This window comes from Nomia melanderi, chromosome 3 (genome assembly GCF_051020985.1).
Source record: "Nomia melanderi isolate GNS246 chromosome 3, iyNomMela1, whole genome shotgun sequence".
Classification (NCBI taxonomy): domain Eukaryota; kingdom Metazoa; phylum Arthropoda; class Insecta; order Hymenoptera; family Halictidae; genus Nomia; species Nomia melanderi.
Genome location: NC_135001.1, coordinates 2998589 through 3025843, shown reverse-complemented (window position 1 = coordinate 3025843; position 27255 = coordinate 2998589). Strand labels below are relative to the sequence as shown.

At 42.7% G+C, this 27255-nt stretch overlaps 1 protein-coding gene across 31 annotated transcripts in view; it reads right to left on the bottom strand.

Moving 5' to 3' along the window:
• LOC116434039 (uncharacterized) overlaps positions 1–27255 on the bottom strand; it is a 117219-nt gene that overhangs the window by 41239 nt on the left and 48725 nt on the right. Inside the window, exons 7-9 of one of the 31 annotated variants that reach the window (XM_031992766.1) lie at positions 11536–11641; positions 10583–10769; positions 9890–10204 (exon numbers count right to left, since the gene is read on the bottom strand). The exons of 15 other annotated variants lie outside the window; for them this stretch is intronic. In XM_031992766.1, the coding sequence (XP_031848626.1) occupies positions 9905–10204; positions 10583–10769; positions 11536–11641 (593 nt within the window). In that variant the 3' untranslated portion in view covers positions 9890–9904. Of the gene's footprint in view, positions 1–712; positions 2969–5359; positions 6415–7596; positions 9345–9889; positions 10205–10543; positions 10770–11535; positions 11642–12861; positions 13143–13603; positions 14464–16527; positions 18111–18878; positions 19169–19355; positions 20129–20775; positions 21051–23661; positions 24043–24961; positions 26149–26776; positions 27190–27255 lie in introns of those variants that run through there. 15 more of the 31 variants (XM_031992771.1, XM_076366088.1, XM_076366097.1 and 12 more) reach the window with 15 other exon arrangements.

Here is a 27255-nt window from a genome sequence, read left to right as displayed (position 1 = left end):
ATTTACAAAGAGCGCTGAAATGTCAATTCATATGAAAATTTGAAATCGATAAGAAAATACAAATTAAACGTATGCTCCATGTTTCTTACACCGTTAAGTACAAAAGTTCATAATTGTTCTGAATAAGAAACGGCTCCTTTTAAGAGGCATGGTGGCAATTAAGAAGGATCTACAGGAAGAGGACATAGTTGAGTTGAAAATATTTATTACGTGCCGCGAGAGTGGATTCTATGAGAAATAAATTAGAGTGCGTGAAATTTTTTAGAATAGAAGCTGGGTGAATCGAAGTAGTTCAGGTGAACATTCGTGGCATGCTTGGGATGCCTGTCGTCTAGAGCCTCCTCGGTAGATTTCACTCGGTAGAAGAGTATTCGCGCCGAAGGTTTCACGATAAACGACGTGAATACTGCTAGAAACGTGAAAAACTTGAGAAATGTCACTGCATGTACACATCCACCACCTGAAAATTGATAATACTTGATCAATAAGATGAATCGTGGATTCCAATCTTTTCTCTCGACAGGAGAAACAGTCGATTTGTACGGCGATCAGCGATGCCGATCAACGAAACGAAATGAAAACGTGACTTAAGTACAGATTAAACTCCGAAAACAATATTCCGAATATTCGGAAAAGGAAATGAAAGTCGCCGGAACCTTTCACGGAATAACAGAATAAATTGTTGTGAAACTTATTCAAAAAAAAAGCTTCGTTATCTGTCTCTTTCTTTTTCTTGTTTATCAACCTGCTTGAAATTATACACGGTTCATACATCAGTTTCGCAGTCCCTTTGGTACGAGGAATCGAATATTCCCGGGATGAAATTTACACGCAACCGCGGGCAGTATAATTTAAGGCCGATCACTGATTCGCGCGTGCGCAAAATTCCGTAATATCGTTTCCGCGGCGCGCCGCAAGAATGGTACCTACAGGAGAAAATTTTTGTGCGCATCACGGACGCTGGATGCTGCAGTCGTTCAAGCTCGTTCGATGTCTCGTTCTTACGACAATGGCGGTAAGACTACTAATAATATTATTCGCGGTTATAGATCGTTTATTAATTCTTCCTCGAATATCCATGGCCTCGTTGCCTTCGTCGCCTTTGACGATCAAAATACTGTAATGGCGTTTCGGTTGCGCGATTCAATTGGAACGATGTCCCTTACGCGAAGGATTGCTTGAATAATCTTCGAATTGTTTATTATTTTGGCAACAGCCTCCTCAATTATAATATTTTCAATCTAATAAATCTCCTAAACGAAATACTAAAGAAATGAAACTGAAACGAGTCATTAAGTTCTTAAATATAATGCAGTTTATAATTTCTAATAACATTATCTATAGAATTAATTTCATTTCCATTATGTAAAATATAAAATTATAAGAATTGCGAACATTAGAAGAGTAGATTTGGAATTTTAAATTATCCAAGCAGATAAAGCTGTTTGAGTATCATTAATTAGTTTCTTAGAACGTAATTGTAAATTTCTAACTTAAGTTAGAATATGTTTATACGTTTCACCGTATAAAATCGTTCCAGTTGGACCGCCAATTGCAAAACACCTCGCGAACTATAAAGTATGCAACGCATATCGTTTGGTTCGTCGCGTCTGCCGTTTCCTAATCGCTACGATCGGAACATCGATTTCGTTGGGCCCCGGCAAATCGGGCTATGGCATCGTTCAATGTGGTTTGGTTCGTCCCTGTTTCGAAATCGTCGGACAACAATCGGGGGAAGACTCGTTATTTTATTTGTACACGCTCGAATAAAGTATGCCTCTCAGAAGTATACTAACCGTCAGCAACCTGGAACTCCACAGTTGCAAGAAAAATCGCCTCTCACAATGCTGAATTGAATAATTACAGTGACATTTTGGTTTTAACAGATCCTCCGAGCAATATATTGTTAGCTGATTAACGTAACGAAGCACACAAGCGAAGCGAAATGCGACGAAGTGAGATGTAACGATACCAAATGACGATATCAGACATGTTCGATAATAACATTTCATATCGGCAGTGTTCTCTTGTATAAGGAATTTTTCAAGTAGATTAGGCGAAGCGAACAGACGATTCCTCTTGCCCTCGTGCAGCTTTAGCTCATAGAAGGTCTGTCAGCTTCCGAGAAGCATACTTGACGCGTCACGACTTACAATGCTCGTTTCCGCGTGGTCGGGGGGCGGGTCCGCCGTAAAAATAATAAATATCCAGGGTACGATCGGTAACGTTCGTTATTAAGCTCTCGTTTGCGGCGATCGATCCGGAAATGTCGACGGAGATCGATGCAACGATCGCATCGGAGATCTCCATCGAAGTCAGTACTACAATCGACGCTATATCTTTCAGGCGAATGAAAGGTTCCACTTAAAATCACTCTCGAGATCGGCTCTAGTCCGCGATCATAATAATCAGCACCGATCAAGTGAATACCGCTCTACAGCTACAAACGTCTCTAAGCGTTTCCTCGACCGTTAGACGATCGTCGCAAGAATCTCAACCAATCTCGGCGATCGCCCATGAAACACCTTCGATGGATCGTTCAATCGACGATCGAGTTATGCCAAAATAACCGCCGAACGGTTGTTGACCGAAGAATCGCCGATCGATCGAAGAATCGACGAAGAAGCCTGTGCCTTGGCTGAAGCTCGCGTTGACTCCCGGTTCCACTAGTCCGTGGTCGTTCAGTAAAGCTTGACGAACCTGAGCTCCATGTCGCGGTGTTTCGCGCGGATGTGCCTGTACACGGCTTGGGTATACTTGCTACGCATGTCGCAGTGCGGACACTTGAATCGCGGCAGATCGACGCACTCGAGCCTGTAGTGGCGGCTCATACCGCCGGACGTGTGAAACGTGCGGGCACACTTCGGGCACGGGAACCCCCGCCGGTTCAGGGTTGTCTGGAGCTTGAGCATGTGGCGAGAGTTACGCACGACGCCGTGGTACTTGCCCAGGACGATCGGCCTGAACTCTGCAACCAGAAAAAGAGACGAAGGCACGCCGTTAGAGCGGAACAATTTAGGAAAGCAGCTCCTCTGAAAATTCCCCTTGGATTCAGTGGGGGATATAAAGCGACGCTGCGTTCCCACTTGAGAGACACTATCGGTATCGGTTAGACTGACTTAAGAATCGATTACTGTGCATCTCATTTTCGACGGTTTGTTAAGCATAGAGGATTGTTTATTAATTATCCCGCGCGAGGGAGTTCATAGAGATACAAGTCTCAAGTGGATACGTAGCATGAAATTGGATAGTTACTCGACGAGCTGGTCTACTTGCAAGATCGTTCAAAGACGCGGTGAGTACTGTGTTCCTAAGGATTTACCTACTCGTGGTTTAATATTTATTGCTTGAAATAGATGTAAATGAAATTGGTTATTCGAAGAATGTTACTTTAGAATTTCAATATAATAATTTAAGTCTTTTGAGAAATATCATCTTTTAGGTATATATATATATCGTTCAACCAATAGAGTTTTACGCTGTTAATATTTTCTCATTCTTAATATGCTTCAGATAAATGTGTTATAGTATTATAATATGTTTTTCCGAATTTCAAATATAGATTATATTCAGGTATATATTATAATTTCAATTCAAAAGTCCACGATAACTTAGTCGGTTCACAGTTTTCCAATCCGCGAGTAGGCGAACATTTACGAACAACGGTACATTTCTCTGCGGACAAGTCCGCAGAGCCAGTAACTTCGGTTTAAGCATAATAGGGGATCAGTGAGATTTATGTTTCTCTCGCAAATAACAATTACCCGCCGCCCACTTCTTCTTTATTAACACGATTTACATTAGCCGATCCTGGTGGTCTCGCTCCGCCTCCCGTTGTTAGCCCGCCGCGATGGAAGCCTGTTGTTCTCTGTCTAATAAACACGTGGGGCAACTTGACAAGGGCACTGACAACGCGACTGACAACTTATAGTGTGGAACCATCGTTGATTTGCCCGAGAAAATCTCGTCGTTAGCATATCTGGCAACTGTATCCGTTCTCATGGCTGTTCGGCGCGGCCGCCATTTTGTCGCGCGTTCGAACTACTATGCATTCGGATCAATATGTGGCGACTGATTCCAGTGAACACCTCACGCGTTGCCTGAAACAGAAAGCACGATAACAAATTAACGATATCGATTCGACAATATTTATTTTTAAGCAACATTACACCCACATGTGTTGGAATTTAATTTATACAAAATCTATAATACATCGTTTGTTAGATACGTTTACCTGCTGGTCAAGGTATTATTTGATTATAAGCATTTCCCTGTAGACGTAAATGAAAATGAAGAATACGATAATTTAAAGGAACTTAGAAAACACAAGAATTTATTTCAGTAAATCGTTCTCCTGAGCGGAAAATCTACGTTTTGAGGGTAAGTTTCATTGAAAATAAATCAACGACTGGAACCAACGCTACAATTCAACGAATAATACAAAAAACAATAAATCAAATACGATCACGAATCAAAGAAAAATTCATTTCCACATCCATAAAATCTCGAAACCTGCAAACTCCTTCCAGAACTAGAAAAAAAAATACAAAAAATCTACGCGTCGAACGAAGAACAATATTTAACCCTTAAAAGTAATTTAATATTCTCTTATAATCAAGAGTTTTTCCCGGTAGGCGTAAAACATTTCACAAATACAACAAAGAAATATATCAACTTTTTCATTGTTTAACTATTTGTCATATGAATCCATTGAATACTACCAGTCGTTTATGTGCATTTTTTTATGGTCTTTCAAGGGTTAATAGAGGAAATTCGTCTTGACTACGAGCCAAAATTAATTTCCCGGGCATGTTTATAGGTCTTGGTGACGTATTTGCTCCGTCTCCCGCAATAAAATCAGGCATAACGTGGTTCGATGAGAAACCACTCCTGCCGAACATGTCTCACCAAGGACTGCTTGTAACTGAACAGTCGTAGACGTAGACCTGACAGACAAACCTCCTGCCTGCACAGTGCGCCGGTCACCTGAAACGAGATAGGCCAGAGCAATTGGTTAATTCGTTAATTCCTCAAGCAATTCAGACGGACCTCTTCGATTCGCAGTCTAGCTGAAACGACAGAGGAGAGATTGAACGAGGAGAGGATTCTGGTTGACGGTCACCTTTATTCTGATTCCTTTCTTGCACAACGACATACGAGAATTACCATCTAACACAGTCTTTCTTCGTGTTTCCAATGATCAAGACGATATCGACGAACACACGGATCCGTGGGTCATCGTGTAATTGTCACTTGGAGATATGTTACAGGACGAACCAGTGAAATTGGGAAAATTTGCGAGTAGTTTCTTTTTACTGGGTCTAATTTCTCGTTTTCATGAACACCTACGAATTCTGTCATTAGCAGTCTATGGAGTTTTATTCGAATTCATAGTTTTACAGTTGACTCGGATAAAATGATATTGAAGGAAACGTTTATTCATAAAATGAGGTAGTATTCGAATTTACGACTGTTCGACGAACTTCCGAACGCTGTAAAATACATAACAGTCTGCGACCACGTAGTTCATATTAAGAGCCGTTCCGCTCTCCCGGCGAATGATATTTTTAAAAAATAAAATGGCACTATATGACACATACATCACCTCTTAAACTAACATACCGTCAATACGTTATAAAATTAAATAATCAATAGAATGGCACTATCCCGATCGCGATCCACAGTTTCTCTTAACGCTCGTACTCACTCTACCTTAATAAATAAATAATATTACCAAATGACCGAACAAGAAAAAAATGTTCCAAACATTTTCCACGATCCTGGAGTAAAAGTCAAACGAGAATACTAACGTCCACCCATCGCGGAGGCGAAATTGTCTAAATAACAGAGCCGTTACTTAACTCGCAGTAATCACATCACAGTAATCATGATCATTCGCCGTAACCCAGTTATATATCATTATATAACACCAACCGCATATGAAATGGCATTATCTTCTCCAGTACAAAGACGAAAACATTCTTACGCATCGAACAGGAAAAAACCATCAAAGATCCACCGAACGTTTTCGAGGTACTTTCGGGACGCGCAAAAGCGCGTCGGCGTGTGCGTACAATTAGAAGAAAAGGTCCAACGAATGTTCTCCTATCCGGTGACTGACTTGGAAACCGTTTCAGTACAGCTTGACCAGCGTGACCACTTTCTTCGGGTGCATACACCTGATATGCTGATAAATGTTCGATGTCTTCTTGCTGCACAGCGGGCAGTAAGGACACTTGTATCGCGGCGCCTTGCCGCATTCGTATCTAAAGTGACCCAGCATAGTGTCTCGCCTGCCGTAGCCGTTGTTACAGTTAGGACAGTGAAATTTCCCGGTGTTCGCATTGTATAGGGTGTCCCGTATCTTCGCGAACTTCCTCGGGCGCGACGCGCCGTCATCGCCGGGCCTGCCACCTACAAAACATCGCACCAGGGTCAGGATCGTCAGCCAGCGACCGTTGGCCAAACAAAACTGTTGATTGTGTTTTCTTTCTTTCTTTCTTTCTTTCTTTCTTTCTTTCTTTTTTGTTTCTGTCTTTGTCTCTGTCTCTTTGTTCTAGTCCGTTCGTTTAGTTCGTCTGTCGCTTTTCAATGCCGGGATGCGAAACGAAGGCACAGAGGGACGTATTCATGCAGAGAGGGGAAGGGGATGAACATAGAGACCTGAGAACACAAAAAATGGCCGTCGATACGTTGCAAGGATGAATGGGAGGATGGAGGCAGCTGTTTAACCCTTCTCGAACGAGGATTTTTTAAACTGTTGAAACTCTTTCGCGTAGGAAGTTAGAGTAAACTCTTGAGAAAAGAAATATATAGATCGATCTGTTAATGTTGGTCTTCAAAGGGTTAAGGTTTGGAGCTGCCTCGATAAGAGCACGTTACACGAATGACGAACTCTTACGGGATAGGAGGTTATAGAACTCTTGAGATGGTAGCTGCTGGTAGCTCTTTGGTATTAGTATGTGTGGAAGATAGTACTGACGATGTTTGTGAGCTGAACATTATTTGTTAATAAAATTGAATTGGTGGAACTGACGAGCTCCTGTAGGCGGTAGATTGTGATTAGTAAACGAATACAGTTTTCGATCGATGTCGAGAACATCGAGTCGGACCAACAAAAGCATTCAACTGCCTAGGAACGATTTTATTCGTTGAAATACTGGCCGCGCCAAATTTACATGACTATCGCGCCTTCATTTGCCTATCTACGCCCAGTGTTTAGTTACACTGAATATTATGTACAATGCGTCGAGGTAAACACGTCGCGGTTCAACACTCGTCAAGATTGAACGAGAAACGAGAATTCCGTGCGGAATTCGGAAAGGCGTTCATTTAAAAAATTCATTTGTTCAATTAACGAGCTTCTTAGCCGCTGTACAATCTTCGGAAACGGACAGAACCTTCGTCTCTTATTCGATAACAGAGTTGTTCAACTGCAACGCGTTCGTCGACGATTTAACAACGTTTTCTTTCCCCATTTCAATGTTACTGACCACGTAACAACACATACACTGAATGTTCCATTCGTGAACAGTTGTTTTATAATACACCTTTTATTGCCTACGAAAACTCCTCCGCAAAGTATGTACACGAGGATGAAATCAATCTATTTTTTTATTTATATCCAATCTCGACGATGGATAAAGTTCACCGAACCTCTCGTTTCACCAAGAATCGAACCTTTTCTCGAGGTTTCGCTAAATGTTAAGTAAACCGCGCTATTACAGGCGATTCCCTTCGATAAAATTCGTATGGACGTTGGACACCGGATCGCGTGACCTGCGACACACTTCAAACCTCCGAAGACGCTGGTGCGGGCGATCCAAAGTTGCGTATACGTTCCATGAAATACCACGAACTTCCACGAAAAGATGTGAATATTGTTATGAACACAAATTCACTTCATTTAAGCTTCACCCACGAATTAAAAATAAATTCACAAAAGTTTTTATTTTCCTACAAATCAGCAGTGCACTAATAGTCATAGGTGATCACAGGCATTCAAAATTAACGACTCAAAAAGAAAACATAATTTCCATTTAAGACAAGAAAATTAATTACTCGTTTTCCAACACTAATTCAGTTCCTAGCTTAAACCATTGAGATACAGTTGCAGACAACAGTATAAGGCGCCTATCTTTTTAGTAGATTGTTGCATTTTATTATAAATACTAAGCGTCTAAAAATTCTCAGTTGTTCTTAAAATTTTCTATCTACGAACAATCTAGATTCTTTCAAAGCAAACAGTGTTTGAGAGAATGAGCATGAAACTTTCAATGCTGCTTTGCTGCGAATATTGGTTTAAAACTTATCTATGAAAAACGTATTTATGTTAATACAAGTAACATTCATTTTTCAAAAAGTTAATATCTTGTTTCTTTTTTCTTACGTAATAATACTAAAATTTCTCTCTTCAACTTGTAGATTATTGGCCTCGACCATGTCTTTCATTTAAATTCAGTAATTACGATTTTAAATGTAATATATTAAATATTTCTATTATTTCGCAATTTAAATTACTGCTGTATTTGAATGTTCGTCTTAAACTAATGTCCATAGCAAACACAACATCGAAGGTTTCGCGATCAACATTTCAAGGACTGTTCATGTTTTATGGAACTCTAACTCGTTCGTACATATAATACGAATGTATAATACTAACAAAATCCGATAATCTACTGAAAAGATAGTCGCCTTAAACTTCTATCCGCTACTGTACATGCATTTAGATTCGTAACGAATACTCAAAAACAGTAATCATTAAGAACACTATTATCTTGTCTACATCCAAACAAAACGCTATCTAACCATGTCGAACAGAAGCAAAAAGTTGCTAAAAAACTGATCATACAGATCTCAGTATCCCCTAACGTTTCTTCATGTCCGTGCAGATTCACCATCATCCCTTCGCGTCAGTTGCAACCGTTCGCGAACTGTAAACGCAGCTTTAGTGCCAGCACGTAGCGACGAACCGCTTGTCAGACACGAGCGATCGGAGGACGCTTCTAGAGTCGGAGTCCGAATAATGTGCAGACGTAACGTGTCGATGGTGTGCTCGGCAATAGAGTGGCCCTAGAACAACGTGTTGCAGACGACAGGCTTCGATGGGTGCTTGTGCCGTATGTGGTCCTGGATGTTGAATTTCTTCCTGCTCAGCTTGCCGCAGTAAGGACACTCAAACCGCGGCGGTTTGCCGCAGTCGTACTTGAAGTGGGCGGTCACCGCGCTCTTCGTTGAGTAACTCTTCCGGCAACGGGGACAAGGGAACCGGGCATTACCTTTCCGTGAACTTCGTTCCGGGTACTTGTCTTCGAGCCACGGCAACGGCAACATTTGCAGAAACGCTGAAAAAGAAACGGTAGACCGTGGTTAGATCGAGAGATCCTGTTCCATTAAGTCTCTTCGGGGTCTCGTAAAGCCTCTGCTCTGAAAGTGAATAGTTTCTCTTTGCGTATCGTTGAATTTCAATTGGATTATCGTTGATTAGACGAGGATTTCGTTTCACCGGGGATCGGAATTGGCGAGGTTTCGTGACAGGACACTTTGTATAAGAAACATCAAGAATGACGGGCCGGCTTGGAGAGATTGTGCTTGCACAGGCTGACACACTCGCGGTGGCACAATACTTTGATACAAAGAGTTAAGAAGACAAACAAACAAAGCGGTTACAGGCATCGTCAAAGCTGTGTACTGAGACAAAATGTAACAGCGGTCCGTTCGCGTGTGACTAACGTCGCTAGGACCGTCAACTTATGAGAAATGGTTGGCGTTCGCTCCCACGACGAGCACACTTTTCACCTGAAAAATCAATTCAGAACGTTAATTGAATCCGTTTCACTGGGAAATTTAATGTTTCCCTCGGGTTGCAATATACTGTTCGATGGCATCGCCGCGCGATTTTGCTTCAAGGAGTGGAATAAGAGAAAGCACATCGTTGCGTGAATGAGTAATCGGTTTTATTTGAAAGAAAGAGAAACGAAAGTAGAAAAGAAAGGCTTATTGTTGATCGTAATGAAGCACCACGATTTCCAGCTTCAGCCCGGGATGCTTGCCGCGTATGTGCTTGTAAACGTTGTTCGACTGTTTGCTCCTCATCCCGCAGTAAGGACACTGAAACCTCGGTGGGCTGCCGCACTCGAACTTGCAGTGGCGTAACATGTGATGCAAGTGTTGGTAACTCCGTCCGCACTTCGGGCAAGTGTACCTGACGCATCGTTAACGCTGTTAACTAAATCGGGCCGGTGGGCTATTGTTAACACATTCACCGCCATGACGGTCACCGAGCTTTCCAGTCATGTAATGAATGTGTTAATGCGCTCGCGCGGTACACGCGGCTAAGCGATCGCACGTTTTTAGGTAAACGATCGTGTTCGACGAGTTAGTCAGTATTCATACTGAATTCTGTATTTGCGCGTGTGTATGTGTGTGTGTGTGTGTGTGTATGAGTGCATATGCGCGTGCGTGCGTTCGTGTGTGTGTGCGCGTGTATTATGGAGGAAATGCGTTGTTAAACAAATTAATAGTTTTATTCGACAGGCTTGAGAAATGAAATGATTATTTATATGAACATATCACGGTGAACCTTATTGAAGCATGGCAAACAGAAGTAAGGGTTGCCATGGCAATCTTGGCAGAACGTTACGACCTTTTTCGTACGATTTTTTGCAAATTCTCGACCAAATTTCTTCACGTTCTCTTCGTAGCATTTTTTGCATTGCCGTCTCGTGTGCCGAGCGTTTCCGTCTTTGCTTCGCAATTCGTGACGTACTCTACGCAAAGATACACAACATGGTCATTCTCGCTTCGATAGTGAAGGTACGACGTCGTTTTAAGTTTTCTCAGGGCCCGAAGAATCGACAGGCGGGTTTCATTTGCAACCGGTTTTCCCGATATTCGATTATACGTTCACACCGCGGCGACGGTCACCGGTGGGCGACAGTCAATTTAACAGTTTAATACAAATATGTGCTTAGTCGTTTCTTTTTTTTCCCTTTTCTTTTGTCTTTTTTCTTTTATATCAAACAATCCAATTGGCGTGAACGGAAAGTCAGGTAAATTATTCTTGGCGGTGAATGTGTTAACCACTTCTCGATTAACTTTCCTTCGAGAAAATTCGAGATTAATTACGATTGCGGATTCCTCGAACTATTGACGAACTTAATGTTCGATTGTTTCCGTGTGATTAAACACAGAGTATTTTATTATATTTTACAATTTTGCGAAATAAAGTATGCGCCATTTAACATTAGATTTATGGACGTTTATTCTAGACTTTAGTTCAATGTTCCTGGGAGAACATCGTATTAGAATTTTTAAAACAAGTAAGTAGGATACATAAACTTCTATAAAATAATACTCGTGAAATTCAATATCCATTATACTGAAGGGTTCCGTAAATCTAACGCTGAATGTGATAATAATTAATAATAAAAACGATCAGTGATCAAGGACAGTTTAATCGAGAAATGGTTAACGTTTTCGGTAAAATTTCGAAAGTGAAAACCACGAAATCGTGTCGACGAATCGACGACTAACCTGTCGCTGTTCCCTTGACTCGATCCGGATTGACGCTGACAAAATGGCGGCGCCTGCGGCTGGCGTGGAAATGGTAACCCAGTTAACGGCGAATAGTATACGAGGCCTGAAATCAAAATTAGAATATCGTGAAGATGCTTTTCGACGAGTGGAGTGTGATCGATGATAGAAGGATAGGGCGAATCCAGTTATTCGAATACCGGTTATAGGAAAATTTAACATTTTCGGATTCGTCCTTCGAATGGCACGTTCGGGGATGAATAGATGTACTGCCTCGATTAAACATCTTTTATTATACAGTTTCCTCTGATCAGGCTTACAGGCATTCATTAAAATTGATCTTCGACTTGAACAAACGTTACTCGAACGAATTCCGATAGGTCAGTGCTGTCCAAAGTAAACTATGGAACCAGGAAAATTCATTTTGCCTTGATGTAGATGATTAATTTATGCGTTTCACATATTCAGAGGAACGAAGTGACACGTTGAATGAAATATAAAAAGATTTTCAGTTCACTTTTTATAAAATGCTACTGATCACACCTGGAAATATCGAAAACAATAAATATAATTTATGAGAAATGTACGTATTTACATAAATATCCGCGATTTAGCCGTTGTGGAATGCCATCTGCAAGGAGCGTTCGATTTGGAAGCACTCTGCACTCGAAAATGCATGCGTATATCGAAATACGGAGTCAGAGATGGAAGCTCGGTGAATCACGATTCAGACAGCACTGACAAGGGAAAGACGCCAATCATTTTGTCCGGATTTTCAATGGTTTTTGTAAGAAAACAGCATAGTTTCATAATGTCAATATGTAAAACTTTAAGTACTGACACTAGATAACCGTGAACATACCAAAACTGATATTTACATACGTTACAGATAAAATACAAATATATAAACCATTGTAACCAACATCGCAATGAGAACCTGCAACAGCTACGTCTCGTTTATCGAAATATTCCCCACTCATCGGTAAAAAAAATCCGCAAGTCAACAGGGTAATCTACAAAAACCCATGAAAATCGAAGTCAAGCAATTGATGTCCTTCCCCTGCGACGCCTCGTATAATATGGACCCCTTCAGACCTAAATAACATTCAATCGGCTAAAAATATGTTCACATTATTTCCTTTATTTCACAGTCGAAGCCGAAGTTCACGTGGAACTCAATCGAGAAACATATAAGTTAGCACCATCGATAAAACGATCTTCCAATATCACGTTTGAAGTTCAATTGAACGATCAAATCTCGTTTGATCGGTTTTCAAAATGGTTCAAGTTCATTATAATATACATCAGGCTTGAAGGGGTCAATCCAGCCAGTCTCGACAATTAATTCTTCCTCGCGTAGAACTGTCGATTTGTGGCCACGTCGACGAGGAAGACTCGCATCCCCCGATGCTTGGTCCTGATGTGCCTGTACACGTTCGAGATCTCTTTCGAGTGCATCTCGCAGTACGGGCACTTGAACCTTGGCCCTTGGCCACAGCCATACCGCACGTGCCTGCGCAAGTTCGTCTCCCTGGTGAACCCGCTCGGACAGTTCGGGCAGCAGTACTTCTTCGATTTGTTGCGCCAAGCCGCGTAGCCCCAACACGCTGAAACAGAAAATGCAGCGAGATACTTGCGCAGAGTCCAGCAGGTACCGGCAACGAGACACAAAAGTTTGCCGACGACATTTCTTTTCGTGCAACTACTACGCATACCTAGAGTCCTTCATCCTCGACGACCGCCTAACGAGATTAGGCTAACGAACATCGTAATTCGCTACAACGCAGGATAAATAAGCTGTTCAATGTAGGCGAAATGATTATAATGACTTTCGTTTCAAGTTAAATGCCGAAGCGCTGCAATTGTAGTTTAGTTTTCGCAACTCAGATCGATTTCTTTTATTCCTCTACGGAGTTCATCATTTCCAAGCGAATAGCTTAGACATTTCGACTACTTGCTGGGTCCATTCTTGATCTCAATTACATTCGGTAATCCTTTATGCTAGGAAAACATAGATCGATTTAATACCAATATTTTACACGTATATTACAAACAAGTTGTAGAAAAGCTTCGGCTTTCGTTTCAATTCAACAACTTCGATCCAACTCGATTCGCAAACTTCGAATATGAACAATGTCCTTAACATCACACGATGGTTTGAACTAGAATGATACTTCGTATCTCGCTGGCTACACCGATTCATTAACATAAATCTCACTCTCATCACTCGCAGTCAAATCATTTTAACATAATCGAAAATCAACAAGAAAATATCAGAAATACAAAATACTTCTCCCAATCCATCATAAAGAAACCAACAAAAATACAATACCAGAAGTGTTAAACATTTTCGTTGATTCATTATTTAATGAAAACAAAACATCATTTTTCCCCGTAAATCTCATCCCGCGCAGAGTTAAAGTCAAGTTTCACCTCCAAAGAACAATCCAATCGTTTACCACTGTCGTATCGGTTTGTCCACTACTTCTACCTTTCCGAGACGAACGGAGACCATCGGTCATTGAGGCACAGAACATCTCGAGTCTTGATTTTAAGTATCCTTTTAGTCGCAGCACCGATTCGCTATCCAGCTTCTGTACAAAACCGCGGCGGGACATCGGGTTCAGAACATCAGTTTGATGTCCTGCGTGCTCGGCGTGTCTTTCGGGAAGTAGGTCCTCTGGTTCTCCATGTCGATTGCAAACACGTCGTGGTACTCGTGCAGCCGTTTCACGTGCTTGTACGTGTCGGACGGATACCGGGATTTATAGGGGCAATAGGGACACTTGTAGCGGGGCTCCTTCCCGTTGCAGGCGCTGACTACGTGCCGTTTCAGGTGGACTTTCGTCGAGTAATTGTTCGGACAGTTCAAACACTGATACGGTTTCGCGTTCCACGGGCAGTAGTAGTACCACTCGCAGTAGTATCCTGGAACAGAATCGGAACAACGATCGTGGTTTCGTTCATGAGTGGGTTCACCTGTTGGTGCACGGTTCTAAATCGTTAACTACTCCGGCGCCGTTTAGACGACTCTCTTCGGGACGGAAAGCCGACGGCGAGTAACGTGTTCGTTCGTTCAGACACGTTCGAACTACTGAATTGAAATTGAATTGAAAGTCTGCGAAATCGCGCGACGAATAGGATTCAACTCTAACACCCACACATGGACTTCATGAATCGAGGATTGAAAATGATTTGTCTGAACGTTGGTTTTAGAATCGGTATGAGTGTTCATGTCAATCGACTATAATTAACCTGTTAATGGACGAGCTGAACTGTGGAAGATTCCTTACGTTTCTTTCGAATTATAATGAATCTGATTCGAAACCGATTGTATTAACAGGTTAATTACCAAGGACCAGATAATACAATAAACTTCTTGGACATTCGAAGATGTCTGGGGATAGAGACCATTATTTATTACAACTCCATATTCTTCGACTCCTAAGTGTATCATCATTCCAAACAGTTACACCCAAGTGGCAACGTTGCCAACACATTTCGCAGTAGAATATTCCCACAGGTGCATACGCTTTACTCGAGAAGGAACGACGCGTTGATTAAAAGAAACAGACATTCACGGGCGATCATTTAGTGTTGCTGGTCAGAATACGCATCGAGTCGCACCGTACGTCAATGACGAACACGCAGCGATCAGCGTGTTTCCTGTGGATGTACGAGTAAATGTCTTTTTGCTACGATGCTCCTGCTTGTACTCGTACTTCTAAAGCCGTTCGAACAGTTCATTGAACGTCTTTCTGCTGCTACGCGCAATCATTCCTTTGCTTTTCAGGTGGACGACCAGCCGACGACCTAGAACGAGAAAAAAAATCGGCGTTAAGGCAGATGAAACGGACGCTGTGTAGGACGTGTCTCTCTTCTTCTTTTCTTGCTGGAGAATCCGTCGCGACTGAACCCTTGCGAACGAGGATCTTTTACAATTGTGGGAAGAGCTTTCAGACATTCGAAGGATCGAGTTGTACAGCAGAGTTTTTAATACTAGAAAAGAAGAGAACTGTAGAGAATAATCTCTCGTTATTCGAATGATCAAGTTATCGAGATGCAGCCCGCGATTTTAAGTGTCCAAGCTTGAAGTCGTCATTACGGCAACCTCAATTCATTCAAATAAAAAGGATTAACCCATGTGCAATCGTTCCAATACGAATGGAATAGTGGTTCTACTCGAACAACGATCCCATGTGTCGATTACACGACCGGATGAGTTAGTACCTGTGCACAGTGCACCCCGGAAACCCCGAAGAACCCCATAGGACAGGCAAGGACGCGATGTTACATGCGAAGCGACACTCGTCCACATTGGCCGAATGGAAATCGGATTGTCATCGTTTGGACACCCGGTGCATCGAGCTTGTGGATCTCAGTTAGGTTAGCATTCGGTATTTCTGTATGTTCTCGATAGGAGACGCTAATCAGCGTTTTTCAGAGACACAGGGTGACCGGAGATGTTAATATTAAATACAAATACAAATAATAATCAATGTAATTATATGAAAATTGCTGCTTCACTGTTATACTTAAAGAAATGATTTTGTTTAATAATTGTTCTGGAAAATATATGGTCTGTTTTCGTAGAAAAGGATGAGAGTGGGTGAAAAGAGATTTGTTGATGGAATATGTATCTGTTTGCAGTCTCGAGCTGTTATGAATATAAACATTAGTCGAACGAGATCTTTTGTGAGTACATAGAAGATTTTCGTCTACGCTGCGTTGTCTCCTGTATAGAGGATGACTTACCTAATTCGACAAGCCCATACAGCCCGTGAAATATTGATGATTTTAGAGAACAGTTTGTACAATAAAAGTTAAATGATTTCAAGGGGAATGTTGCATATACAGGTTCTTTCCGTTTTTCTTTTGTTAGATTTTCGCATGGCGAATCTGTATACCCATTCCGAGTATTTCATTGGGATCTTGGTGTATTTGTGAGGAACTAGCAGGGTATCAAACGCGTAGTAAGTAGGTGAAAAGGAATGAAGGATCCCAAATTGATGTTTATTAAGAATTCTACAGTAGAAGTGAGTGAAGTGAGTAAAATGCAGGTTTCTGGAACTTCTATCACAAATGTCTCAATAAAAATCAATTGCTGGCCTCCCAGTCTCAACTTCCTCAAATACACTGGATAATCGGAAGGACATTCAGAAATTTAAAGGCAGATAGTATTCACCGAGGAAAAAAGGCATGCCGTTAGATACAAAAAAGTATTAGAAAAGCTATAAACAATTTTTCATTCGTTATATCTTCTTTTCAGAATTACATAACATCTTTCATGCCCATGGGACTTCCTGTTTCATGTAAAACAGAACGTAATCAAGAATTATTTAAGGACGTAATGAAAGAAGAAACGAATCTGTACAGTATGTTTCTTAAGAGCGTGATCGTGGAATTTATGTAAAAATAAATTCTCTTTTGAAAAAATGTTTAATACTAATACCCTCTCACATGACAGTGTCCCCAGTCTCCTATTATCTAGTATTCCTGGAGATCATCTAGGCCAAAAAGATCAGAGAATATGAGTGCAGTATTCGGATGTTTATATTAATATATAATGTATCAAATGTCTCAAATATCGCAACGACGCTCTTAAAAAACGTGTCATAAAGAATTTCCTGTAACCACAAAAATAAGAAAGGACGAGACAGTCGATTTTATTGTCAAAATCGAAATCGTTCGTGTTACTGAATATATTCACGTTTGAATTCGAGCAAAAACCGTCTGCCCTTAAAATTCTCGACTCTTTCCCGTGTCACCCAGCATATAGGCAACACGCGGTTAAAAAGAGTAACGAATAAAAGATTCGAAACACGTGGAAAACGCTTCGCCTAGAAAAAAAGAACAGTCACAACATCCAGAGACCACTGGAATCAGGTAACTTCCACTTGGAATCAGGTAACTTCCACATTTCTCATTCGCGGAACAGCTTACAAACGAAAATCGTCGGATTAAATCATCCAGACTTCAACGAAACGTAATTCGACTACACATCGCCACTAACGATTGATACTCGACTTCCATTCGATTGCAACACGCTTCCCGTTACGACTAATCGAGACTCACCTTAAATACTCCATTTTTGATAGTAAATCAATGACAATTAAAGATTACAAAATATAATTTATAATCGAATCAACCTATTACTTAAACCATCGTCAGTGATACACGATCAGATCACATTTCGCTGAATTCTGGTGTGATCGGAGCGAATGAAATCGTCTTCTCTCGAATGGAACTCAGTTGAAATTTGTTTACGACGATCGTCGATCAACGAACTTATCGCACGCACTCCCACGATTGAAATATATCGATCACGTAGACGTCTTGGTCCTGATGCCTCACTTTGATGTGCTTCCGTATGTCCGCCTTCACCTTGCACACGTAATCGCAATAAGGACACTTGAATCTCGGCTTCTTGCCACACTGGTAACGCAGATGGCTGGTCAGGTTCCTCTTCCACGCGAACAGGCTCTGGCAATTCGGGTTCGGGCAGGCGTACTTGTTCGGTTTCATTAACCAGTTTGTCCGCCGGTGGCACAGGCTCGTCACCAACCCTTTCATACCTGAAAAAGAACGGGTTGTTCGCGATCAGTCGTCCTGGTTACTACCCGCCGCTATCCGACTACTTAATTATCGTGCGCAGAATCGAGAAGGTTTATCGTTAATGACATGTATATTTCTGTTCTCGTTCGATCGAGTTGTATCTGATAGCGGTAGACATCTCTACAAGACAGACTGAGGATCGAGAAACCCTGTGATCGGCTGTTCCACGAGACTTTTCGTCGTTTTTTCAAGCAAGAAATTTGGCGAAGTTGAGCGCTAGATTACAAAAACGTTCTCTACCGAACAACAGGAATGGAGGATTAAAATTAAACAGAAATCTTAACCATTTGATCATATTATATTTTACGTCAAATCAATTCCTTTTATTTTAAGCTTCATTTCAACGTTGATTTTTTTTTTTATCTGCGACACCCACACAGTGTCTAATAGCAAAATCAATTGTTAGTATATGCTGGGAAATAATAGGATCGAATGGAAACAAGAATACTAGATTCCCCAACGCACATTCTCCGTAAATCAATACCTTCCCTCCTGCTTCTAATTCCCACGCAAACCTCTCAATTGCAACCTCTGTCACCTGCAATCAAATCAGAAACAACAGAAACTGAAAACAGCCTGGGACGTGTTCCAGGGATCCTCTTCGAGATTCGGTCCTCAATCGTGAACGTTCGACAAACGACGAGTGCACAGTAAAAACGGCGACTTGCTCGCCAGTGGAACACCGTGTATTTCTGGGTGAAAAGCGTTCTTTATTCGTTTCCAAAAAATACAAGTTATCGAGATCAGGAGAGAAAGAGATCGACGACGTAGAGCGCGGAGCCGGGGTGCTTCCTGAGGATGTGCTTGTTCACGTCGCCCTTTACCTTGCACCGGTACTCGCAGTAGGGGCACTTGAACCTCGGCTGGAGGCCGCACTCGTATCTAAGGTGCCTGTTCAGGTTCCCTTTCCAACTGAACGACTTCGCGCAGTTCGGGTTTGGGCAGACGTACACGTTCTCCTGCGGTCTCCTCGTCGGCATCCCAACCTTGCTAAACGGCCACCGTTTCTGATAGCAGCCTGGAACAGACCAAACGGACCAAGATTTTCTCGTGACGATCGTACCACCACCATCGTCATCGCGATACTTTACGCGAGGATCTTGGCTCTCCCCCCACTTTCTCTCTCTCTCTCTCTTTCTCTCTCTCTCTGTCTGGAGTGAGGGCAAAAAGTAAACACCATTGAAGAGAAAGCCTAATGTGTGTACTTTGGGTCTGACAAACTATAGCCTTTATTTCCGTCGACGTTATTTTACATCCTACGGTACTCCACGGAGGAAATACAAAAATGTTCAAGGTGAGATTGTCTCTCGAGGCACGTTTGGAATATTTTCTGGCTGTTTCAGGCTTTCATTGTATGCTGGTGATATCGTAGGCGACGCAAATTGATTCTTTGAAACAGTGAAAATGATAAAAGAAGGGATTTACAGGTAGTAATGAAGAAACATTCGCCTTTAATCCAGTTTCATTCTCAGTTCCTTTTCTTCGTTCACTGAGCTAGGGTAATATGAAACTAAATTATCATTGCATGATACGTAATATCAGTCACCTTGTATAATATAGTTTTCTACAGACAGCCAGATTACGAAAGCCTGGGACAGCCTGTATCCTTAAAAATAGAGAAAATAGCATATCAAAGGTGGGAAATTCTAAATCCCGTCGAAACACGAAACTCGTGGACGATGAACGAGCCGATCGGCTTGATCACCGGGTGCTTGACTACTAAAAACGTAGATGCTGCAATCCTTGTGCACGCGTTTGATGTGCCGGAACACGTTCGCTTTCCATTTCCCGCGGTAATCACAGTACGGGCATTTAAACTTCGGTTCTTTGCCGCACTCGTTCCTCAAGTGTCTCTTCAGGGTGCACTGCCAGACGAAAACGCTGGGGCAATTCGGACACGGGAACTTCTTGTGCGCGACGTTGTTGTAGCGGCGCCCGCGCAGCTGCTTGTACCGAACGTTCATCAAGAACAGAGGATCTGAAAGCAGAAACGTGGTTCGTGGTAGGTATATTTGCTCGAGCAACCGGCGGATCGCGGCGACGACGTTGTAGAAGTCGCGAGCAAGAATGACACCCGGCTGGGAAGCGTGACACGGTACAATGGCTGGTTTTCAAGCAGTTCACGGGCGATTCCGGGTGAATTATGTAGCGTGGAGGTGGTATCTAGCACCGCAAGACGTGCACACGAGTCCCGGAGAGAATCTTTGTTAGTCTGAATGCGAGGACAAGGCTGAGATGGCGGGTGTTAGGCGTCCCTTCGGAGAGTACGCTCGCCTGTACTCCGAAGACGATTAATCATCGACTGGAGGAACGTTTTCGAACAGCATTTATTGCACATTTCAGATCATCGTATAATTTGGAGGAAGCTCGCGATGATACATTGCTGACCGGCATACCCGTTCATTTCGCAATATGGATGGATTCATTTATTGAATCTTCCCTCGGTACCTAATGAAGGATCATCAGATGAGATTGAATGGAAGAAACTTCGACGATCAAATGGTTCCGAAGGTGCTTCGAATAAAAGACAATCGAGTCAATACGGATCAAGTTTTTCGAGTGCCAGCCAGGATCCAGGTTGGACACCGCGAAGAACACGAGTCAGCTAAGTGTAACGTGAGGAGGGCCAACCGTGAAGGTTCACTTGGGTCTATTGACGCAGTGTCTGACGACGTCCATCGCGAACACCTCGCGCTTCTTGTGTGCGGTGCGGACGTGTCTGTAGACGTTGCTGCGTAGCTTGCACCGGTACCAACAGTAAGGACACTTGAACCGGGGGTTCTGCCCGCAGGCGTACAACAGGTGTCTGCTGAGGCTGTTCTTCCTCTTGAAGGTGCGATCGCATGTCGGGCAGGGGTGGCGGCCAGCGCTGGATTGCCGGGATCGGTGAGTCGGATCTCCTGCAAACGACAGAACACATTGTCCATGGTTAGTAGAGTCTACTAAGATTGCCTCGAGCAACGCAAAATGATCGAAGAACGTGCAACCAGATGTTTTCTATTCGGACTCGTCGACTATCCTGGAGAACGGTGCCTAGAATGGTAATCTGGATTCGATAGATGGCAATCTAGATCCAGTGCACAAGAAATCGACAGAATAAGAGATAAATCGTTCATGAAGCTCTTTCAACGATCGATACACACTTAATGATCCAACTTTAATTATAGATACTCCATGATACCTGATCCATTTTATTCAACTTTTGTCGAGTACAAATACAAGTTCCCTTTTACCTACGCGAAGCCAATTGGAATGCCTCGATGCTTGGCTTTTCTGCGTCTGCGGGCGGTCGAGGTCTTCCTCAATCGATAGTTGCAGTGCCTCGCGTGTCTTTTCAAACTATAATTGTGATAAACGAGCTATCGTAATTGTTCGAGCAGGGGAATCTCTTCGGAGACACGCTAGGAACGACGGATGGGTCTGCGGAGCGTGAATTGATGCCTGAAAAAGAAGAAAAACGGTACGGTCATACAGTGGAGGGACCAAACGATACCCTCTTCTTCCGTTTCCTGAAATGTGAAACTTGAAGAAAGTATCTTCTTGAAGAAGAGTGTCTTCCTCAAACCTGATCGACAATGTTTCGAGTTTATCTTAGTTACACTACATATCTCAAACTTTTGTCATCTTAACAAATTCAGGATGAACAATGGAAGGCGTTAACGTTCAACTTCCTTGTGGACAACTAGAAGTCTGATTCTACGAACGAGAAAACAAATGCTGAGGTTAGCGAGATTGATAAACAATGATGAAATGGGGATTCGTGGTTTGGCTTTTATTGATGCTTCTATGGTGTACAGTGGCGCGGCGTTAGTTTAAACTAGTGTCGATGCAGTAGACGTCGCAGCCTTTATGTTTCCTGCGCACATGCTTGTAAACGTCGGACGTGTAGTGCGAATAGTATTCGCACTCGGGGCATTTGAAGCGACGATTACGTCGGCACTTGTACCGCAGGTGCTTCATCAGCGTGCCATAATGAGCGAACGACTTCCCGCACGAGTTCGTACAGCTATAGTCCCCGGGGATTTCGTCTGTCCACTGTTGAACTGTCCTATGTGCATGAAGGGGTCGTGAGGATTTGATGTCTGGAAAAGAAGAAAAATGGTATGGTCAAACAGCGAAGCGACCAGCTGATCCCTTCTTCTGCCATTCTCCGAAGTTTGGAACTTCAAGAAACTGTCTACATCAACATCCTGCTTTTCTTTTGAAAGAAGAGTGCCTTCTTCAAAATGAATCAGCAGTGCTTCGAGTTCATCTTAGCTAGTACTAGATATCTCAAACTCTTGTCATCCGTTTTAACAAATTCAGGATGAACGATGAGAGACGTTAATCTTTAACTTCCTCGAGGACAACTGGAAGTCTGGTTATTCAAATTGGAAAGATAATAAGATCAGCGAGATTAGTAAAGGATGACGAGACGAGGATTCGTGGTTTGGCTTTTATTGATGCTTCCATGATGTACAGCGGAGCGGCGTTAGTTTATACCGGTGTCTATGCAACAGACGTCGTAGCCCTCGTGCTTCCTACGCACGTGCCTGTAAACGTCAGACGTGTAGTGTGAACAGTACTCGCACACGGGACACTTGAAGCGACGGTTACGTCGGCACTTGTACCGCAGGTGCTTCATCAGCGAGCCGTAATGAGCGAACGATCTTCCGCATGAATTCGTACAGGTATGGTGCCCGGCGTTCGTGTCTGTCCACTGTCGAATTATCCTAGGTTCACGAACGGTTCGCGAGGGTTCCACTTCTGGAAAAGAAGATGAACGTTCTGAACGTAAGAACGTTGTTCGGCGATGCGACGCCGAAGATTAGATGTTCTAAATGAGTTAGAAAGCCGGACTGAGTCGAAATTAGAGGATCAATTCAGGGTGAGAGGGACAATCTGACAGGGGAGAGTGAACGAAGAATCGATTTCTTTATTCGCAGTCTTCTGAACGAGTATATACAATTCAAGAGTCGACTGTGACATCTGACATCGATTTACTCGTAGAAAATTAATAAAACATTTCGGGAGAACAGTTACAATCGAAACTTTTCCTAGAATGAGACGTGCCAGAGGTCACGCCAACGCTTACGATAGAACTTGTACTAATAAGAAGACACAGCTCAGTTAAGCTCTATCTACTTTACATCTATGATGGAGGAACAAATTTTCTACTTCTCTGTGTAGAGGATTACAGCTTGTCTTACGGAAGAAAAGACCCAAGCTGTTCTGATGATAACAGTTGCTATTTATCAATTATAATAACCATTACAAATACTAATACATATAGGACGTCTTCTTTAAGAAAACAAACAGTAATCTTTTATATGAAGAAGATAATAACCCGTTCCCGAGTATACACAAAGAGGGTACCAGTAGATGTCCATCTTCTTTAACAACTCCATGCCAACAGCATAATTAACAGGAGTGTCGTGGACAACTATCATCGATGTACCTCTTCGAAAAACAGATTATAATTCCATGGACGTGAAACAAATATCCATTACGTAGCCTCGTAAGTTCGGCAAGCTTAACATCGCGCGATTCAATCGGTCTCTCGAAAGGTTAGGCTGTGCTTCTGTCGGGTGGCCTTGAGGATGTCGATCGCATACACCTCGCAGTCCTTGTGTCGTCTTCGAACGTGTTCGTAGACGTTGGCTGACTTCTTGCACCGATAGTCGCAGTGCGGGCACTTGAACCGCGGCTCCTGGCCGCACTCGTAGGTCAAGTGTCTGTTCAGCGAGTACTTCTGGCTGTAAGCACAGGTGCAATTTGGACACGGGAACTTCTTCGTCCTAAAGCTATTGTCTAAGCTACGGAGTGGCGACTGGGGCCAGAGTTTGCCGATCGCCGGGACGTGGCTGCCTCCGATACCGATGTTGAACCCGAACACGGTGAACGGGACCGTATCTGGAACGAAACGGGGTTTGGCTGATTTGTCGGTTCACAGTTGCCTTTGGCGGCGCTTGACAACGATCTACGTGGCTGAGTTAGCGAGACCAGCTGGTCCTCCAAAGGACCACGGATTTAGCTACTTCGCTAAAGGTGCGGATAGACTAGCAAGAAACTTGCGACACTTTTTACGAGAGACTGAGTGAGATTACTATTGCAAGATAATTAAACTTGCTACAAGTTTCAGATGTATACAGGCAATATGAGAGTTAGTATCAGAACAAAATGTCGAAAGTTTTTTGTTAGAGCATCTGCATCTTTGGGGTACGTTTACAGCGGAGCTGAGATGCTCGATCGGAGCGACAAGAGCGAAGCAGAAAAATGCAAGCTTTTGTTTCGCAATGGAAGCGTATATTGAACTTAGCGATACGGTTAATAATAAAGTAGTTTCAATTTTTCCTCAGTCTCACATATCATAGCACACGTTCGTCTTCGTGAAAGTTTAAAAGACTGAAACCACGCGAGTATCGCAGCTCCACTGTAAACGAAACATAGGGAGATGTTTTATCGCTGCTGTAGTCGACGCTCGGTTAGCTACTGCCTTAGCTACTTTGTAAACGTACCCTTAAACTATGATTAAATTGGATACACATTCGACCAAACTAGCGTTCCGACGAACTTGATGTTTCAAAGCAATCGAATATGCATAAGAATTCCTGAGAATGTATGCATAGCGATCTTCAGCGATGTCAGGACGCCATTTGGTAGAAGATGTATGGAATATAATCACAGCTTTAGACAGATAAAATGGGTGAACATAACAGGGAGACAGAGGAATGGGCCAAAGTTCATAGGGCTACCTAAACGTTATTGGGTGAACCTACGTCGGGTATAAAAATTTGTACTGTTTACTCAAGACACGTTTAATAATAAAATATCATCTGAATTACATGTTTCTGTACAAAGTACGGAATCTAAGGTCGACTTACGATCGTTACAGATTACGGTAACTACCTATATCGCGGTTATAGTCTTTCAACGACGAATTCACTAAATATTTTGTAGTTTCGAGGAACAGCGATGCCTCTCTAGTAGACAACTGTTTAATACTAATACTTTCTTACGCTACACTTGACAGACACAAGCCGGAGGAAAATGGAGTTAGAAAAGATCTAACATCAAGAGGAAGACTCACGAACACTTAGAGTTTTTATTGACTTAAGTGACTACACTTTCGAGAAACGGGGTGGTTTCGGTAGCCTAGTAGAGAAGCACAGCTGCACTTTTCCATCGTTTCTGTGAACGCAATTTTCAGACACCACAGAATTCAGAGTCTATATTCTCAACTCCATAGGGATGACGCGCAGGGTGAAACGTGGTGATTCGAGACAGAAAGCAACGTGACTCGAAAACACGTAACACAATCTTTTCCTGTAATAATGTCTTCAGAAAAATCAATTTGGAAAGATTGCATGATATGTATCAGTGTTACAATACACAAAAAGGTGACCACGGCGCAATACAATAATCAAATAAAAAAGTATTGCAACATGCCACAACATTATTAAGAAGATAGAAAAGAAAGCGCCTTAAGTCTGTTCAATAATTTACTTAAAACTAGGAGAAAACTTCTCAATCAATAGCATGCTACTTCGCATGACTAACCATAGTTAATTATAATCCAACAATCAACTACCTAGAATCAAATTTTAATGCACACGTCCAATTTTTACTTCCACACCACTGATCCATCCTGTAATATTCAGAGCCCAAATTTCACAAAGATCCTCCTCCTCGCCTAGGATACCCATTGCTGCTGGCTTTCCTGTTTGCCCCTCACGTCCAGGACGAACACTCTCTGGCCGGGGTGCATCCTGCGCACGTGGGACCGCACGTTCGACGAGTGCCGGGTGCGGTACGAGCAGTACGGACAGTTGAACCTAGGCAACTGTCCGCACTGGAACTTGAGGTGATTGTACAGATTGTTCTTACGCGTGAAAACGTTACCGCACTTGTGGCAAGGGTAACTCCTCCTCGGCTCGTCGTGGCCAGGATCGAACTGGCAACGGTGCTCCGATTGGCAGCACGACGACGAGTGCATAGCGTGCGGCTGCTGCTGGTGACCTGCAAACAGAAAGGTCGACGAAATAACTCCTCGTGCTGCCGACCCAATTCGGGATCCGCGAGAAATTCAAACGGGAAACTTACAAAACTGGCAACGACCAGCTCCGCCCGTCATTTTGGATTGAATTGAGAGCCGAAACGGAAGCTCCGGGTACTGATCGCGGAGACGCAGGTTAGCTGGATACGAGAGACATTCTCCAGAGTACGGGGCGAGGAAGGCGAACGCGGGAGAAGCGAGACATAACGCGAGGCTGTGCCGTTTTGCGAGGGAGTGTGACGCGTTTCTCTTTCATTCCTTACAGACTAAAAGCACTTTGTCGTGTGACTGAGTGAGTTTGGCATACATTAGTCCGTTAGACGATCAGTGACCACGACGGAGGTTGGCGAGAGAGCTCGAGGAATTTGATCGGGAAGTGTGTCGTCGTGGAATCGAACTGATTCGAGTGATGCAAGTCTCTCGGAGATCGATAGTGTTTCTAAGTGTACATCGCTATTATGTGATATATCATATAATATTATTATAATTATATTAACTTTACCTATTTATTAATATTATTATAATATTATATTATATTATATTATATTATATCATATTATATTTCATTATATTATATTATATTGTATTATATTATATTATATTATATTATACTATACTATAGATAATATTTCTTTGCTTAGGATCAGACTTGTCTTCCGAAAGACTCGCGGCGCTCGTCTCGTTTTCGGGACTCTGCGATTCTTCCCCTTTCTTTATGTCCACCGCGTAGACGGCGTGTCCAGGATGGATCCTGCGAACGTGGGCGCGCACGTTCGACGGATGCCTCGTCCTGTACACGCAGTAAGGACAATTGAACCGCGGTGACTGGCCGCACTCGAACTTCAAATGATACTGGAGGTTGTATTTCCGGCTAAACACGCTGCGGCAGTTCCCGCACGGGAATTTCTGCAGCTGCTGTCCCTTCATCCGCGGAAACGACCTCCTCTGCGGGTACAGCGAATAGACGTTCTTCATCTTGGGATAATGCGCCAGTAGGTACGTCTCTGAAAAAAGCACAAGTTCGTTCGTTCATTCGCCGCGTCGTTTTATTGCGGAACGGGAGGACAAAG